Genomic DNA, 19,744 nt, shown 5'->3' with positions numbered 1-19,744 from the left:
TGTGTGTTACATGTCCTAACCGGGAAATACTGCTAAGTGTGTTTTTCACTGTTGCAAAGCCTCTCCCTTGCATAGGTTAACATGGAGGCTGCCTTTTAATATTGTGGAAGTGCAGATTCCCTTTGAGAACAGATAGAAATATGGAGTTTGGGGTCTCTGAACTCACAATTTAAAAATACATCTTTTAGTGGAGTTGTTTTTTAGATTGTTAGTTTGAAAATGCCACTTTTAGAAAGTAGGCATTTTCTTGCTTAAAACATTCTGTGACTATGCCTTTTGTGGATTCTCTGTCTGGGTCAGTTTGACAGATTGGCTGTTTGTGAAGCCCCTCTAGACAATGAGACAAAGGGAGCTTGGGTGTAGCCTGCGTATCCAGATGAGCCATCCGTGCTAGAGTGAAGGGAGGAGTGGTCACTTACACCTGAATGGGCTGTGCCTGCCCACTCACAATGCAGTCTCCAACCCCCTGGTGTGTGTCTGGGGCCTGGCCTGGGCAAGGTAGGATCTTGTGAACAACCGAGACTGTCCTTTGAAATATACCTACTTCAAATGCAGAAAGGGGTTTAAGTATTGGACCCAAAACCCCTGAAAATTAGATCACTTCTAGAACCAAGATGAACCTCTGCCAAGGAGAAGAGCTGAAGAGCTGAGGAGAAGTGCTGCCCCTGCCTGTGACTGTGCTTTGTTGGGCTATCCTGCAGTTGATGTTTCTGCCTGTGACAGGGGACAAAGACTGGACTTTGTGGTATATTCTTGCTTGTGGAGAATCTCCAAGGCTTGAATTGAGCTTCCCTACTGTTTTGAAGTCTCGGGTCTATAAAAGACTTCCTCTGCCAGCACCTGGACTCCCTGCTGAGACTCCGGCCCTGCCAACTGGTGCCCTATCCAGTCTCTGGGCCCTTCAAAGGTGAAGTTGGCAGACCAAGAGGTAAAAAATTCACGCACAGAACGCCGTGCAGGGACATTTTTGACTCATCATCTGCAACCAGCTGATAAACGATGCACCACCAGCCTCGCGGCTAAAAATCGATGACCCACTTGCATTCCAGCGGGGAGATCGACGCATCGCAGATGAAGAAATGAAGCGCAACACCCGCTTGCGGCTGCTGATAATGATGCAAACCCCACGCAGCGCGGTTTTCTAACACTGTGCGACCGGATTTTCCATGCATCGTCCCTGGGCATCAACCTGACTCCACGTAGATCCAAGGTACCCCATCCGGAAATCGATACACCACTCTCCTGAGAGGGAGAAAAACAATGCATCGCCGATCCGACCGGAGAAAAGAAGATGCATGGCCTCCCTTGCGAGGAAGGAACCAATGCATTGCTGACTTTTCCGACACACGCTCGCCCGTGTGGCTTTATTTTTGTTGTTAACCAGGTACTTTGTGCAAAATCATCGTTTCAATTGTTTTCTATGGAGTAAGACTCTTATTCTGTTGAAAACTCATATTGTGACTTGTATATTTTGGATTTTTGTCGTTTTGGTCTTGGGTTATTTAGATAAATATTGCCTATTATTCTAAACTGGTGTGGTATCCATTTTGTAGTGTTTTCACTGTATTACTGAGTTTGTTGGTACACATAATTTACATATTGCTTCTGAGTTAAGCATGCCTGCTCGTGCCAAGCTACCAAAGGCCTGAGTCGGGGCTAACCAGGTGTGATTCTCCTTTGTCCTGACTAGAGTGAGGGCCCTTGCTTGGACAGGGGGTAACCTGTCTGCCAACCATAGACCCCATTTCTAACACCCCTTAGTTTAGGGTAAGTTGTATGACAGGGAGTGCATGCATTCACTTTTTACCATGTGGCCTAGTTGATTTGCAGAGTTTGAGTGTTTTATCACTTTGAAAACACCACAAAAATGGCATTTTTTGCACGCAAGTGGTGTACTTATACTTCAAATGTTTTATTTCACTGTCTGCCTCTGTCTCATATGGGCAGTACTACAGGATGAAACTTGCAAGCAACAAGTATGTATGAATCATAGTACTCATTAGACATTCCTCTTTTATATTTTTTTATTTTACCTGAGGAACCCACACTAATTAAAGAAATATCTTTGGATTTATCCTAAGGTAGTTTTCTGTGGATTCTTCTTCTTGCCAGTATTACTTTATTAACAGCTACTGAAATTAGGAGGTTGCGTTTGTCCTGGCAGAACAGGATAAAGTTAGCTATGATGAAGGGTGTCACAATAAAGTGGGTGAAGTTTCCTTATCCAGAAAGATATGTTTCCATTTAGGCCTAGGCAAAATGTATATTATGCCAGCATAAATTATGGCACTTCAAGTAATTATGTGCCATTCTTCGTTAAAAATTGCACAGTTCACGGTAAACTGTACAATGCACTACAAAAATAGAACACAAGCAGGTGTTGTTCACGGTGCTATTTAAATTTAAATGCATCCTTGTGTCAAAAACGGAGGTGAAGACTCATTTCATGCTACAATATAGAGTGAAATGACAGATTTGCATTTCATGTAAATACTTGTAATGTTGCCATACTTTTGCTTAATCATGTGAAAGGAAGTTACATAAGTTTCGCAAACCTCTAGTTACACTGGGACTTCAACAGTCTGTTGCTGATATAGGTTGGCGCACTTGGCACAGTTTCAGCCTGTTCATAGTTGTGAGGAGCCTAAGCTTCAAGATTTTCACTTTTTCTTCAGGAGTACACTCTGATGCCAGCCAAGGGTCCAGGATCTGGGGAGGCACCTCTTGGGCATCAAGAAACCACTCCAACAGAGGCCAGCTGTGCTAATAAAGGTCCAGGCAGGGCCATTTGCGTCAGGTCAGATGGACAGGCGCAGGGCAGCCTCTGAGGCTTGTTGTGTTCATATAGCTCACACAGGAGGTCAGTTAACCGGAGTCACTCTGGTTAGCCTGGGGTGAAAGCAAGAACATTCAATCTTCCTTCTCAGACAGCAAAGCAAGTCCTTCATCTGTAACTTCCACAGGTCCAGATGTGTTCTGTTGACTGGCTCCGGAGGTCCAATATTTAAACCTGGTGCCATTGTTTGTGGGGAAACTCCCTGTCTACCCCCAAATCTGGTTCTGGAAAGTTCTCCTTCCCCTGTCAAGGCTCCAAACTGTCTGGGGTGACAAAAGCCAGGACATGTCTGATGACAGGTTCCTCTGTGTGCTCAAAGCCCTTTGAAGTGTAAGTGGGGCTGGGTACAGCCCCTTTCTAGACATCCTGCCAGAATGGCCAATCTTGTTCACACCCAAGCGACCTTTGTGTTACTGGCAGGAGTCATACACAAATCCCAACTGCAGTGCTATTCACAGCCAAGGACACTAGCAGAATGCACAAATGGTTTGGATAAGAAAATGCTAACTTTCTAAAAGCAACGTTTTCTGAATTGTGACTTAAAATCTGGCTTTACCATTAAAGTGGATTGTAAATTACAATTCATTTGAGTGTATACATCCTATCGCTATCTGCTGCAAATCCAGATTTAGTGCATATCGAGTGTAATAAGGGAAGCCCCTGTTAGTCAATGGGACAGGTAAGAGTTACAACAAGGAAAAATGACTTTAGTAGTTTTTCAATGCCAGGACATGGAAAGCCTAAATACACGTGAACTGCTTTTTAATTACCCTGCACCCTGACCTATGTACCTGTCTGACCTTCCTTAGGGTGCTGCATCCTCCCCAAACCGGTAGCAGGCACAAGAGCACACCACACCACACCACATGGAGCTCGTATTTAACGCCTTTACTCATCAGTGCACAACATGTAACTAACTCCTAATATCCCAATAGCCATTAAAGACTACACCCTGACACCTCCCATATTAATTATGTAATGTTCTTCATAAGTCCGCCCCTTGGCACAGGGTCCTAAAGCTTATAGTTCTAAGACACTATGTAGGGGTGATGTAAAAGTATTAAAAAGGAAGTTTTAGGCCTTTCAAAAGGTTTATTGTGCCATGTTAAAATTGCTGTTTAAAACTGTAGTGCAGTCGGCTGTGACAGGTATGAGACATTTTTAAAAGACTACTTTAGTTGTTGGCACAAGAAGTGCTGCCGGTCCACTCGTAGCATTTTATGTGCATGCCCTGGATACAGGTAGTTGCATTTATAATTTACAAGTAAAATAAATGTGCCAATTAGGTGTAGTTCGGTTTTACCATGTTTGAAGTTGGGAGCACAAGCACTTTTAGCACTGGAGCAGTGGTAAAGTGCACTGAGTCCTAAAGTCAACAGAAATGATCTCAGAAAAACAAAAGAAGTGAAGACAAAAACCTTGGGGGAATACCATGCCTCGATGGCAGGTCTAACAGTAACATACATAGTTTATATCAGTAATAGCAAAACATATGATATACTAAGAATATTTACAGAACCTTGATTTCTCATGCTTCAAAAATGAACCTAGTGTGGTTGTATAAGTAGGGCCTTTTTCACTAAGATTTTAAAAAATGTGTATATTTACTTGCATGCATACTTACTACTAAACTTAGGGTTAGGTCTACACCTTCTTATTACTTATTACTTATTAGTAACTATTTCTGAATATAGATCTACACTTAGGTCCCCACCTCCTCGAAACAAGTGGTAGAGTCTTCTACAAAAGAATTTAAGAGGGTAAAGTTAATTCTAATAATTTGGCACTTGTAGGTGGAAATCTTCACCACCATGCAAGAGATGTCCCTATTGGAAAGAACAGAGTAAATTATTGTAGTTTATTCAACTTTTAAAAATGATTGAAAATATTTGAATGTATAAAATAAATGTATATTGAGTTACAGTATTTATTATTAACCTAGAACCAATTTCTATTTTCTACTCTTTGTCATTTCCAAGTGCTCCAAATGACAGCTGTCACTGTTCTCCATTATAAAAACACACACTTTACCAAACTTGAAAGGATGAGAGTCTGGGTCTGCTTTGCCGTCTTTCCAATTTGTACCCTCCAGGTCATTGTGGAGGTTAGCATTAACATTTTGAGCATGCTTGATGACATCCTACCCATTACCATTCTACAAAAGCCCTACAGTTTCCCATTTCCCTTATTAGGGAGTAGCCCAAAAACGTAAAATACTCCCTTCTTTGAACCACGTCGCAAATGGCAATAGGTGGGAGAGTGAGATGAGCGAGCCCAGCAATTGTTTCTTCTAAGGGAATTATTTATTTTCCTTCCCTCTATTCGTCCTATAGTTTTTTCCCCACCTTTCCTTCCTTACTTTGTAATTTTTTCCTGCCATTCTTACAGCTATCCATAATTTTTCTCACAGTCTTTTTTCATGTCTTCCTTTCTTTATCCATCCATAAACACACTTCTGTTGTTCCTTTCCCTCCATCGAAACATCACTCCATCCAGCATTTTCCTTCCTTCTACGCACTCACGCATCCTTTTCTTCATCCATTTGTCCATCTTGCTCTGGATCCACCCACTCTTCCCCATTTCTTCTTCTCTATCCAGCATCCATTCATCCTTCTCTCCATCCATTCATCCATCTCTTAATTCATCTATTCTTCCATTCATCTATCTTTCTGTCATCACTACTTATCTTCCTACCCCGCAAGCTCTCCTGTTTCATTTGTTCTTCCACCCCACAGCTCTTTCATACTAACCACTTACAGTGGTGGGTATGAGTTTCTGGTTGGAGACCAGCAGTCTCCCATGAAAGCAAATGGAGCCATACACACAAAGTTCAATGTTTTTGATGGTGAGAACAGCCCAGTGAGACTGATGCCTGTTCAAGCTGCTAGAGTGGGGAGTTCTTGACACCCCAGCACATAATAATGCTGATGTTCTCCCACAATTGCTTCACATGTGCAGCAATAGATTCAGTGGCAACACATATTGTAATTTTCACAGCTCGTAAGCGCACATAACAAACTCGAAATACATCAATATAAACCTCCTGCTTGCTCGAATACAGGTAGTCCGCCCCTCTTTCACACATTGACTCATCGGGAGGTGAGGAATTGGAGGAGTTGGTCCTGAAGCTGGCTTTTGCTCCACTGACTACGGTGCTGGAAAGATACCTGGGGCAGTGATAGGAACCGGGGCCTCGGTACCACTGGTGCGGTAAGTGCAGTGTCACTGGGGCCCATTGAACTCTGATAAGTGCTGTAATTGTATCACTGAAACAGAAGTCACATGGGCCGGCCATTTTCATTACTTGCACAGGGGGTCATGCTATCCAAGCTACGTTTCTGGATGAGAACAACACAAGTTGAATGCAGCAAGGCTAAAAGGGCCTACTGGCTGAGAGGAGAGCCAAGTGTCTTAGGGGAGGGTGCGCTATGATGTCAGTTCTCCGTCCAGGGGACTGGCCACGTGTTCCTGATTGGAGCTCAACACAAAGGGTGCAAAAGGGGCACGCTCTGCCCTCTCGAATTTTAGCATTCCATTTAAGTGTCGCTTTATGTACAAAAACAAGACTAAATTAGCTTCTCAAACTTAGCACAGAGCAAGGTGAGATATTGATATCTTGTATAGATTTAGATTTTGTCACACATGTTAGGATATGCATTTGCTTTAAATGAGGTCTGACGATTATACATCAACGAGTGTCACAGCCTCAGAGAAGAAAACAAGCTCAGACTGACATAGGACAACTGCGAAGATGACAACTCCATTGGCCCATTTGCCCCACATCATGTGAATAGCTCGTCTAGCTGTGTTTGTAGTGCATTCTGGTACTTGCTGTTTTGGCATTGTCATCTCACACACCCACACACACACACAGTGTCATGCATTAGACATACAAACATCATTCACAATCATACTTTAAAATAAAAATGCCACAAAACCCAGAAACTTTGGTCGGGACAAATCCACGGTAGCGAAACTCACCTGCAGTGCTCCCCTTGGCTAGGACCCACTCGATGTACTCGCACCAAGCTATACCCTGCACAGGAGCCACAACATCTGCTCGGTGATTGTCAGGCAGCCATGACCCTGGTGACTGATGCCTTTTCTAGCATCAGGAGGAAGGAGCGACATCTGCCCCTCCTCACCTAGGCCTGGCCCCACCTCCTACATCTTTCTTCGTCTCTCTCACTTCGTTCTGACACCTCCAGGAAAGAGGGCCTGGGTTTGGCGCCTCGCCCACTCCCCATGTAGGTCCTGACTGACTGGTGACTCTCAACCTGCAAACTACCCAGCCCCAAACAAGTGCCTGAAGCAGAAAGGCCTCGCTAAAACTTAGATGCAAGGAAAAACAATATATTGACAAACTTGAGGCCATTGCTTTAGGAGGGCTGACAAAAATATGGTCTGGCGGGACCCCGCTCAGTCCCCATGGATCCTGCGTTGCCTAGCTGTCCTTTGCATGATGAGTGTCTGTTACACTGACACTCCTTCTGAGCAAGGATAAGAAAGCACTCATCATATCATCAGGGCACCAGGCACTTTTCAAGTGCTGATGCACATGCCATACCTAGCCAGGGTTTGCCATGCTGAAGGTATCATAGCCCTTAGTACCGCAACATCATCAGCCTGGCAAAGGCCTGGGCTTCCTTAGTGAAGGGACTTTCGCTTATGATGGATTGGACCATCAACAATAATGTTACTCCTGGGCACTTTCATGGACTTAATTTCGGAGAACCCCAGCAGTCGCAGTAGCAACCACTAGCTTTCCCTACTTGGTACTGTCCTTGCATCCCCTTGACTCAGACAGCACCAGGAGCAGAGTAAGCAGGACATTTTTCATGAAAATAAAAGCAGCTTTAGGATTCCAACAGTAGATGCTCCACCCTAAACTTGCCTAGGGACAGGCCATGGCTGAAACAGGCAGCTGCTTCAATATGTCCCATCAGCTAAGAGTTTGAGAAAGTAACATACCCTTCAAGGTCTCGCAGGCCCAAGACTCCACCAGGCAGAAACATAAGTCACCTACTTCATCTAGGCCGGACTAGATAGCAGGGGTGGCTCCTCCGCAATGGCGGAGGGGCTTCACCCCCCTGGCTAAGAGCCAGCAGATGAAAAAAAATTATAGCTTGCTATCGTTTAATTTTTCAGCTGCTGGCTCAGCCAGCTTGTAAAGAGAGGGGTGGAGCTCGGCCATGAGAGGGGGAGGAGGGGAGAGTCCACTTGTTAGAAATGGATGTCTCTAGTTGGCAGTCGGTTTGCACCCTGTCCAAGTAGGGACCCTCACTCTAGTCAGGATAAGGGAGATACCCACTCAGATAACCCATGCTCACCCCCTTGGTAGCTTGGCACGAGCAGTCAGGCTTATCTCAGAAGCAATGTGTAAAGCATTTGCACATAACACACAATAATAAGTGAAAACACTACAAAAGGACACCACACCAGTTTTAGAAAAATAGCCAATATTTATCTATATAAAACAAGACCAAATACAATAAAAAATCCAACATACTGTAATAAAAATATGCAAGATGTACTTAACAATACAGTTCCTTGAAGTCGATATCTCCACCTGGGGCTATCACGGCGTCTTGAACAACAAAACCAAAAGTTCAGGCTGGCATCGGCGTCGCAGGCTAGCTGCGGTGTCGGGAAGACCCACAAACAGTACCTTGGAATCGCAGGGCATCGTGATCCTCGCGGTGAGCTCCGGAGAGCGGAGTCGCTGGCGTCGGTTCCAGAGTCGGTGCAGGACTCGTCGGGCCCTTGAAGTCCCGCATATCAGTGATCAAACTCCAGGCTGATGAAATCAGGTGCACTGGCGGGGATGGCGTCGGGGCTGCGGTGCGAAGCGGGACGATGCGACGTGCGGTGCCCACAGATCACGGTGCAAGCAACGGCTCGGTGATGGCGTCCAGAGGCGTCGGTGAGACCAGGGCTGTGGTGTGAAGCAGGGCGGTGCAATGTGCGTTGTCCATAGGTCACGGTGCAGGCAGTAGCGGCGTCATTGCGGAAGCGCTGTGGTCGATAGGCCCAAGCCAGCGGTGCGGGACAGGGCGGTGCTTTGTGACCCTCACGAGCGGTGTCCACAGGCCACTGTGCAGGCAAGGATGCCTGGTGACAACACTGGAGCCGATGGTGCTGGCGTCGGTGGACCGGGGCTGCGGCGTGGGACCGGACGGTTCTTCGTGCTCCTCGCGAGCGGTGTCCACAGGCCACGGTGCAGGCAGCGGCGCCGGTGGCAGCAGGAGCCAGAGTGCGGGGCCCACAGGTTGCGGTGCAAGCAGCGGCTCAGTGAAGTCATCCAATGGCGGCTTCGGTGAGACCAGGGTCGCGGTGCGAAGCGGGGCAATGCGACTCCGTGTGGCATCGGCAGGTCACGGTGCAGGCCAGTAGCATAGTTGACGGCATCATGGTGGTTTCTCCTCTTGGACAGCACAAAACACACAGTTCCCAGGTCTGCAGGTCGAGGAAACTGAAGTCTTTGGTGTCCCTGAGACTTCCAACAGGAGGCAAGCTCTACTCCAAGCCCTTGGAGAATTTTTCTCAAGCAGGACACACAGCAAAGTTCACCCTTTGCACTCTTTTCAGGCAGAAGCAGCAACTGCAGGCCAGTCCAGCAAAGCAACACAGCAATGGGGCAGTACTCCTTCTTCAGCTCTTCTCCTTGCAGAGGTTCCTCTTGATTCCAGAAAGATTCTAAATGTCTGGGGTTTTGGGTCTGCTTCTTATACCCAGTTCTGCCTTTGAAGTTTGCAAACTTCAAAGCAAAGTCTCAACTGTTTGCAAGATCCTTCCTTGTCCAGGCCAGGCCCCAGACACTCACCAGGGGGTCGGAGACGGCATTGTGTGAGGGCAGGCACAGTCCTTCCAGGTGTGAGTGACCACTCCTCCCCTCCAGCACAGATGGCTAATCAAGATATGCAGGCTACACCCCAGCCTCCCTTGTGTCACTGTCTAGAGGAGAGGGGTGAACAGCCCAACAGTCAAACTGACCTAGACAGGGAATCCACAAACAGGCAGAGTCACAGAATGGATTAAGCAAGAAAATGCCTACTTTCTAAAAGTGGCATTTTCAAACGCACAATCTTAAAATCAACTTTACTAAAAGATGTATTTTAAAATTCTGAGCTCAGAGACCCCAAACTCCACATGTCCATCCGCTCCCAAAGGGAATCTGCACTTTAATCAGATTTAAAGGTAGCCCCCATGTTAACCTAAGAGAGGGACAGGCCTTGCAACAGTGAAAAACGAATTTAGCAATATTTCACTGTCAGGACATATACAATACATTACTATATGTCCTACCTTAACCGTACACTGCACCCTGCCCTTGGGGCTACCTAGGGCCTACCTTAGGGGTGCCTGACATGTAAGAAAGGGGAAGGTTTAGGCCTGGCAAGTGGGTACACTTGCCAAGTTGAAGTTACAGTCAAAACTGCACACACAGACACTGCAGTGGCAGGTCTGAGACATGATTACAGGGCTACTTATGTGGGTGGCACAACCAGTGCTGCAGGCCCACTAGTAGCATTTGATTTACAGGCCCTGGGCACCTCTAGTGCACTTTACTAGGGGCTTACCAGTAAATCAAATATGCCAATCATGGATAAATCAATCAACAGTACAATTTCTATAGGGAGCAGTTGCACTTTAGCACTGATTAGCAGTGGTAAAGTGCGCAGAGACAATAAACTAGAAAAACAGACCTGAAAAAATAGGAGGACGAAGGCAAAAAGTTTGGGGATAACCCTGCAAAAAGGGCCATTTCCAACACCACCTAAGTGCGCATCCAAACACACATGCGCACTTAGGTTTCTGCAACCTGGCTGTGTTGAACAGCCAGGCTGGAGAAACTGCACCCCAGGGCAGTGTCTGAGCGGCAGTCCAAGCCACTCAGACCAGTCCTTACACTGCCTTCATGCTAGGTGGGAGGAGGCAAAGGCAACAAGAAAGGTAAGTGTTTTTTTGGTTTCCCCTGTCGTTGCCCCCCCCTTCCCTTGACATTTGCAATGGCTGCTGATGCTAGATAGCAGTGAGAAGGAGATGCCAGGACTCTTGTCAGTAGTCTGTGGCAGTCATCCTGTGCTGCTGAACCCCAGCTGTTCCTTTTGGGGTTGTGTACATTGCTGCCAACAGCCTTGCAGACAGTCACAGTAGGTCCACATTTTAAATAGCTGCCATATTTTGAGATTGCTAATATGCAACATTGCGACATGTCATTGTTCTTAGTGCGTTCAGGTGTGCCATTTAATTGTCTTGTGTGATACTTTCAGGGACTTTCTATTGCTACTAACACTAAGCAGTGATGCATTAGTAGTGAGATAAATCCAAGCAAGCTTTTGCAATGCAATAGGTCTTACATATTTCAAACAAGTTAATTGTCATCTTTTGACAACAGCGGCCACGGGCAAAAACAAAAGAAAACGTGACAAGAAACTGAGAAAAGATTACTTGGCAAAATAAAATAAAGTTAGTTTTAAAAAATAAAACTTTGCAATTTTGTGCCTGCTGGGCACGTTTCTGCCAGTCACAAGCCTTCTGTTTCTGGGGCACGCGAAGTTAAAAACAACAAATAATACCTCAATCACATCGGGAACAGCGGGCGGGCACTAATTAAGTTGCATCAATTAGTGCTTGATCCCTGCTCCACACTGAGGAATGGAAGTGATACCAGGTGTGCCTTGACAAATTACCAGGCTGTACAGAAGAGTGCCACGCAAGCCAACAAATGATGAGCAAGCCCTGTACTGGACACAGCAGAGTCTTGCAAGTGAGACACATGCGCTAATGCTTGCACTCATAGGCTCGACCCTAAAAATGACACCTTCTGGCCCTACCTCCTCTTTAAGTAATCTAAGGTAGCATGTTGCTTTCTGCGACTTGTACTTTTTCATTTTACATGAGTTGTACATTTAGATACCCCAAGCTTGCGGACAATAACTTCCAAGTTTTCATTGTGAGTGTTTTTGACTTTTTCATGTTTTCTTTGTTGCTGTGTGTTATGTCTTACATTTGACACTCTGAGAGACCCTTTATCACTGCAAGTGTGAGAAATTATAAAGATGAGCTTCACATTCATGTGAGACATTTATAGGACAATGGGAGCTCACATTGGGCAACATAGCATGGGCGTCTGGTAGATAAAGTCTATCTCTGGGAGTGTCTTGTCTGTGTCCCTGACCACGCAACAACCCTGTTGGTATATGATTAAATACTAAAACAGGCTTATGTCTCCTCTTGCATCTTTTTTTTGTTAAATTATCATTTGTAAACTTATGCTTTCATATTACACTTAGTGTACTTTTTATTATTTTGGTGAAACCACTTTCTGTGATGGAATGAGAGCTGAGGTCCTATGACATTACTTCCTTTTATGCCACCAGGAGTGAGGTTAAGTGATGTCATTTATAGTGAAATAATCATAGGTCAAATAATCGGTGATGTCACTTCTGCTTCCCCTGACATTTTGGTGGATCAAAGTCCATTGGCACTTTAAGTTTCAGTCCTGCAGTCCCTGGGGCTTACTGTCAATCAGGGCTTCGCACTACTCTTCCCAATTTCATCCCAGAGTAGGGGGAATCCACTAGTCTTAGTAACTCCCCCTTCTTCCTAAGATGAAAGGCACATATCATTTTCTCACTGGCTGACACTTTCCAGTGTCAGCCTATTAGAGGTGGCTGTGGGATCTTCCAGTAACCCAGAGCATGCCACATTCATTGCTAATTGTATAGAGTGCCTCTTGATTCTTTAACCTCTAGCCTGACTGTCCTCTTACCACTGCCTTTTTCCACACAAGGACTCGAGCATCATGGGTGTTGTTGATCAGGCCTCACAGGTCCCTGCTGCTCTGACCAGCAGCACCCAGGTCCACCAAACAGGGCAGTCATTCTTCTGCAGCATAGAGTCCAATCCTCCCTCCGTCCTCCATTGCTTTCATCTACAGGTGGCCCTGATCACCACCACGTTCTACCAGCTAAGCGGGTGACTGCCTGTTTATTTAGGTGCACATTTCTAGATGCTAATGGGTGCTCGTGTCTATGTGTCTGCATGCACCCAAGCATTATTTTGATTGGAGTGTGTGTGTAAGCATGCATGTCTGCCTCAGCATGGATGAGTACATGAGGAATTATGTCAACTTTCTGAGGCGCAATAGCAGACAAAACTTGACTTAGCAGTAAGGGAGCAGTCAAAAAATCAAAATAACCTCCACTTGAATCACAATGGTCATCGGGTTAACCTCTTAAACACCCCAGATGAGGTACATTTATCCTACCTTCCATCCATCTATCAATCAATCCTTTAAGCCATCAATCCATCTATCCATCTTTTCAAGCTTTCATCTGCCTATCTTTCACCATTACATTCATCCTTGCTTTATAATTCTCTGTCTACCCTTTCCTCATTACAGTCTTCTATCCAATCTTCTATTCTTCCATTCACACTGCCAGCTATTCATCCTTCATTATCCCATCCACATTCCCATTTTTCAATCCATCCATCCATCATTTCACCCTGCTTTTAGCAACTCATTCTTCTGTCGAGACTGCCATTCATTCATCCATCCACACATTCATCCAGCCTTTCATCAATCCAGCTATTCTTTCTTTCACCTACCCATGCAAAGTTTGCTTTACACTTCCATTCATCAGTCCTTTTACTCTCACATCCATCTTCTCATGATTTTGGCCCTGTTTTCTTGTCACGGTTTCTTTCTTCTTTCATATATCCTTTGTTTTACCCTTACTCGCACTCCCTTCTGTCTCTCTCTCACTTTTAGGGGTATATATTTGAGAGTCCCTAGCTCCACTGGAGCGTCACTTTATGTGATGCTCGAGAGGCGCTAGCCTGTGCTCCATATTTACAAGGAGGTGTAATGATACTGTTTGTCGTGTTACACCTCATTGTAAATATGGGAACCTTCGACGAAGTTATCTGCGTCAGAGGGGCGTGCAATGTGTGTTGTTGTGGGCATGCCACAGCAACACCGATTGCATTCTGACGCTGCCTCAGATTTATAAGATTTCGTAAACCTGATGCAGCTCCAAAATCTAACGCCACCCCCAGGCGTGGTGTTAGCAAGGCACAAGGAGGAGGAATATTTTTATTTCTCTTCGTTTTTTGCTTTTTCTATGCATGCTGCAAGAGCAAAATACCTGAAATGATTGTTTATGTGCGGGAAGGTGTCCCTTCCTACACATAAACAATCTTTGAAAATTATGCTTTGGCACTTCTGTGCAGCACACATAGAAGTGCCAAAGTGCCATTAGTGATTCTTTATGTGCAGGAAGGGACACATTCCCGCACATAAACAATTACACCTTTCAATGCAGACATCTTCGCACGATGATGCAAGGATGCCTGCGTTGGCGCTGGCAGCTAAATTTAACGCCAGCACAGGGGGCAACACAGGGGTGCGCCGTATTCACTTAAATACGGTGCATCCCTACGTTGTGAAAATGATGGAGCGCGTCACTGCCAATTTTAGCACAGCGTCGCGCTCTGTCATTGCCCCATAAATATGGGCCTTAGTAGCTTAGGCAGAGTATCATGGACCTTAGTTCAAGGAAGGAAATGGTCTCCCAACTTTTATTTGAAGTACAAAATACAGAAATAAGCAGTATTCAGTAGTCCCCACGTGCGTCGGGCCCTGGTGACACTGCGCCTGCTGCACCCTTTGACGTTCCGCCTCTGTACATTATTTCCCTTTCTTTTATCATGTCACCTTTTGATCCTCTTTTACTTACTATGGTTATCGTCACACCTCTGGCCTCTGTTATGGTTTTCCCTTAGATTTTTTATAGAGCTTTTGTCTGCAGAGCTGCAAGTATGAAAGGCTCATAAATATACTTATCAATAGCACACCCCGCTTAAGCTGTGAATGCCGGGGTTCACGATGCCACTGCTTAGCAGGCACACTTCTCGGAATTCGCCATAATGGTGGCTCATACTAGACACGTTGGCCCTGTTTGACAGCCTTCTGATTTTTCAGGCACTCTGCTGGCACATCCAGGGCATAGGATACATGCTTGGAAACGTTTTGCGGAGAACTCTTGCAAATTTCGAGATGCCTATTGCAGATTTTAGTTAAATTACATCAGTTACTTCTGTGACTGTTGTTGGCGAGGTGTGAAGGCATTTCCTCATCTTTCTTGGGAAAAAAAACTTTTTGATAGCACTCCTGCTGTTTAATAGCCTATGTACGCAAATTGGTGTAATCTGCCTGCTTTCTCATCATAGGAGCTTTTAAGCAGTTCTATTGGATGATTACCTCATGAGCCTGCATGCTTTGTCTAGTACTGCTTTCTGCAGCAAATGGTTGTGAGATCTGAGACCCCTAAAATTGCATTATTCTCAGTAAATATGTTCTAAACAAGTGTTTATGATTCCCATTTTCAAAATCCGGAATAAACGCAGTCATGAAATCGAAAATGAATGCAGACTAGCAACATTGCAAGCACAAAGGACAAAGGTGACACAGACTTTAACAGCTGAATGACCAAATGTAGGAATTTGACCAATTTCCACCAGCCTAACATCAAATCAGTTATCAAAAGTAATACTTTTTCCCATCTACTTTAGTTTTCTGATGTAGGATTTTATAACTGAGTGGCACTAAGCATCTCTCACACCGTGCCTTAACCCATTTCACCAAAGATGGTTAGATGGTCGAATAATTGTCTGAAGTCACATTATGGCTACGGTACATTAGTATTCACTGATCTTGCACTCACATAATACAAATAAATGCACTAATCAGTGGTAGAACTCAAGCCCAAATATGTACACAACTAACTTGGAGCACACAACATAACCAGAGCCACTGGAATTGTTTCTGCAGTCTCAGCGTGTCCCACATAATTATAGATTTCATGCACTTGCCACAAAGTCCATCAATTGCTGCATAATTAGCAAAAAAACATTGGGCGAGTTTATGCGTATCAAATGTCCCTAAAAGTGGTACCAAACCTTCTTTCTGCACTGTGGCAGGTCCTTTCCATAGTCTAGCTGACTCCCTCTAAAGAGCTGATTGTTATATTTAAGTATTAAACTGACATTAACGAGGTGAAACCTGTTCCCAGTTAACATGTCAAAATGTTCTAAAATGACAGAATAGTTAGTGCATACTTTGCCTTTTTTTATGCATTATTCCACTCTGCCACATCATTTGGTTCTCCCTTGCCACATAATTCCAGTGGCCGTGAGCATAACCGATCACAGGGTGTTTAGACAAAATATCGGAGAAAAACATTTGTGGCAGAATATTCTGTCAAGAATATCAAGGGCACAAATATTGTGAGAGATAAGTTTATATAGTTGAGCAAAGGTTTACTATGTATAACTCCAAATATATGTACCTTGACAATATATATACCTTAAAAGTACATAGAGGCGGAGTTAAGAATAGTAAATCTATACTTATCTGTTGTACTTACCTTCTCAATAAATTGGCCCTTGATATTTTTGACACAATATTCTGTCCACATGATATTTTTGTTTCCGATATTCTGTCAGTGGTCCCACTACAGGGTGCTCCAGGCTCCAACATGATCAAATAGTCTTGGACCTGCTGTGAATAATGTGAATATACCTGCCTTTGCCACTGTCCTAATCATTAGGTCATGGCCTGCAGATTTATGCAAATGATCCTTCTGCTTTGGAGAATCTCTGTATTTAAGCTATTATCATGTGAATGGCACCTTCCTGAGCGTGTAGGAAAGCATCAGAATACTAGAAGCCACAGAGTGTGTTGAAATGCATTTCTTGCCGTTGCTTATACAGTTAATAAGTGACGCTGTGTTTGGGAGTTTAGGGCTGGCCACAGTGATCAAAACTCACTCGGTTATGTTACGTGATATTGTCTCGTGGTGACATAGGGTGAGGTGGCGCAATTACAACACACAAGGAGATTGTGAAAAAGGCTGCTTTAATGAGAAAGAGCGATATGAACAATAAACAGAACACTGGGCACGCCTTTCCGACTAAAAACGAACCACCCAAATTAAAACAACATAATACTCAGCAACCCAACAACTCTTAAACGCCCATCCCAACAATGCTTTAAACTGCTCTCATTAATATTAACAAAAATCCTGCCAAGTTTCTTATCCTAAAGCCACATTGGATTTAGTATCTAGGGGAACCTTGCTTGCAAATCTTTAATTCCCCTTCAGCTCGAACTCCTTTCCTTCCTTGAGCAGACAACCCAATTCTCCCCGTCTACCAGACTTGCCCATTCAGGGACCAAGCAGTTCCTCCAGCTTGTAAGCGTCTCCTACTTGCAAGCTGCCTTCAGGAAAAAAATCCTGCCCTGGAGCAAGGCCCAACTGCCGAACCAAAAGCAATCCTTACCAAAATGCTCAAACCAGCCCTCACCCTTTATCGGATCACGCAAATGAATCTCTCTCTTTTCATCCCTCCATTCATTCTCCTTCTCTCCTCTCTCTCTCTGACAGCTTTCTCTCTACCTTCAATCCACTTCCTCCCTTTCTCTCTCTCGCTCTCTCTCGAGAAGCCTTCCTCTGCCTGATACAATTAGCTTTGGGGAGCTGGGGAACTAGACAGAGGCACCAGGAAAAACCATGGGCTTTTAAACCCAGCCTCCAGCCCACCAGGGAAATACCTGGTCGAATATCAACCCGTCCGGCATTGCCATCAAGAGTTTCTCAACATCCTCGCGCACTACGTCCATCAGTTTCACGATGTGATGTTCATTCCCCTCAGGGCCGGCTTTAGGGCGGTGCGACAAGTGCAGCTGCACCAGTCGCTGACTATGGTGGTGGGTGCTGTGTTTAAAAGTAACTTCTGGGGTTAAAGGCACATTAACTCCCTTGTGAGTCCAGCAGTTTCAGGCAACAATAAAGATGTCAAGATAACTCTGATGATTAACCTCTTAGCTGCTGGGCCTTTCTCCCCCCAGTGCTGAGACCTTTTTTGGCTATTTGGGGTAGTTCGTGTTTAGGCCTTCATAACTTTTTGTCCACATAAGCTATCCACGCCAAGTTTGCGTCCTTTTTTTCCAACATCCTAGGGATTCTAAAGGTACCCAGAGTTTATGGGTTCTCCTGGAGGAGACCAAGAAATTAGCCAAAATACACCTAAAATTTTGTTTTTTTCAAAAAAACTGGAAAAAAGGGCTGCCGAAGAAGGCTTTTGGTTTTTACCCTGAAAATGGCCTCAACAAAGGGTTTGCAGTGCTAAAATCACCATTTTCCCAGCTTTCAGGAACAGGCAGAGTTGAATCAGAAAATCACATTTTTCAACACAATTTTGGCATTTTACTGGGACATACTTCATTTTTACTATTTTTGGTGCTTTCATCCTCCTTCCAGTTAGTGACAGGAATGGGTGTAAAACCAACACTGGATCCAGGAAAGCTAAGTATTTCTGAAAAGTAGACCAAATTCTGAATTCAGCAAGGGGTCATTTGTGTAGATCCTCCAAGGTTTTCCTACAGAAAATAACAGCTGAAAAAAATAATATTGAAATTGAGCTGAAAAAAACAGCCATTTTTCTCAGTGTTTTACTCTGTTACCTTTTCCCTGCAATGTCAGATTTTTTAAAGCAATATACCGTTACGTGTGCTGGACCCTTCTGGTTGCAGGGATATATAGGGCTTGTAGGTTCATCAAGATCCCTAAGTACCCAGAGCCAATAAATGAGCTGCACCTTGCAATGGGTTTTCATTCTATACCGGGTATACAGCAATTCATTTGCTGAAATATAAAGAGTAAAAAATAGGTATTAAGAAAACCTTTGTATTTCCAAAATGGGCATAAGATAAGGTATTGAGCAGCAGTGGTTATTTGCCCATCTCTGAATTCCGGGGTGCCCATACTAGCAGGTGAATTACGGGCCATTTCTCAAATAGACGTTTTTTTTACACACTGTCTTACATTTGGAAGGAAAAAATGTAGAGAAAGACAAGGAGAAATAATACTTGTTGTGCTATTCTGTGTTCCCCCAAGTCTCCCGATAAAAATGGTACCTCACTTGCGTGGGTAGGCCTAATGCTCGCGACAGGAAAGGCAACATGGACACATTACATTTTTACATTGAAATCTGATGTGTTTTTTCAAAACTGCCTAGCTGTGGATTTTGGCCTCTAGCTCAGCCGGAACCTAGGGAAACCTACCAAACCTCCACATTTTTGAAAACTAGACACCTAGGGAAATCCAGGATGGGCTGACTTGTGGGGCTCTGATCAGGTTCTGTTACCCAGAATTCTTTGTAAACCTCAAAATGTGGCCAAAAAAACACTTTTTCCTCACATTTCGGTGACAGAATCTTCTGGAATCTGAGAGGAGCCACAAATTTCCTTCCACACAGCGTTCCCCCAAGTCTCCCGATAAAAATTATACCTCACTTGTGTGGGTAGGCCGAGTGCCCGCGACAGGAAATGCCCCAAAACACAACGTGGACACATCACATTTTCACAAAGAAAACAGAGCTGTTTTTTGCAAAGTGCCTAGCTGTGGATTTTGGCCTCTAGGTCAGCCGGCACCTTGGGAAACCTATCAAACCTGCACATTTGTGAAAACTAGATACCTAGGGGAATCCAGGATGGGCTGACTTGTGGGGCTCTGATCAGGTTCTGTTACCTAGAATCCTTTGCAAACCTCAAAATGTGGCCAAAAAAACACTTTTCCCTCACATTTCGGTGACAGAAAGTTCTGGAATCTGAGAGGAACTACAAATTTCCTTCCAGCCAGCGTTCCCCCAAGCCTCCCGATAAAATTGATACCTCACTTGTGTGGGTAGGTCTAGTGCCCGCGACAGGAAATGCCCCAAAACACAACGTTGACACATCACATTTTCACAAAGAAAACAGAGCTGTTTTTTGCAAAGTGCCTAGCTGTGGATTTTGGCCTCTAGCTCAGCTGGCACCTAAGGAAACCTACCAAACCTGCA

The 19,744-nt window shown here is 44.6% G+C and overlaps 1 protein-coding gene across 1 annotated transcript in view; it reads right to left on the bottom strand.

Annotated features, from left to right (window-relative positions):
- The window catches only part of LOC138265131 (gastrokine-1-like), a 50,886-nt gene extending 33,361 nt beyond the window's left edge, over positions 1–17,525 (bottom strand). Inside the window, exon 1 of the mRNA XM_069212672.1 lies at positions 17,457–17,525. Within this exon, the coding sequence (XP_069068773.1) occupies positions 17,457–17,525 (69 nt within the window). The remainder of the gene's footprint in view (positions 1–17,456) is intronic.
- Positions 17,526–19,744: the final 2,219 nt, after the last annotated feature.

Source organism: Pleurodeles waltl, chromosome 11 (genome assembly GCF_031143425.1).
Source record: "Pleurodeles waltl isolate 20211129_DDA chromosome 11, aPleWal1.hap1.20221129, whole genome shotgun sequence".
Classification (NCBI taxonomy): domain Eukaryota; kingdom Metazoa; phylum Chordata; class Amphibia; order Caudata; family Salamandridae; genus Pleurodeles; species Pleurodeles waltl.
The sequence above is the reverse complement of the archived record's forward strand: the minus strand, read 5'-3'. Positions and strand labels throughout refer to the sequence as shown.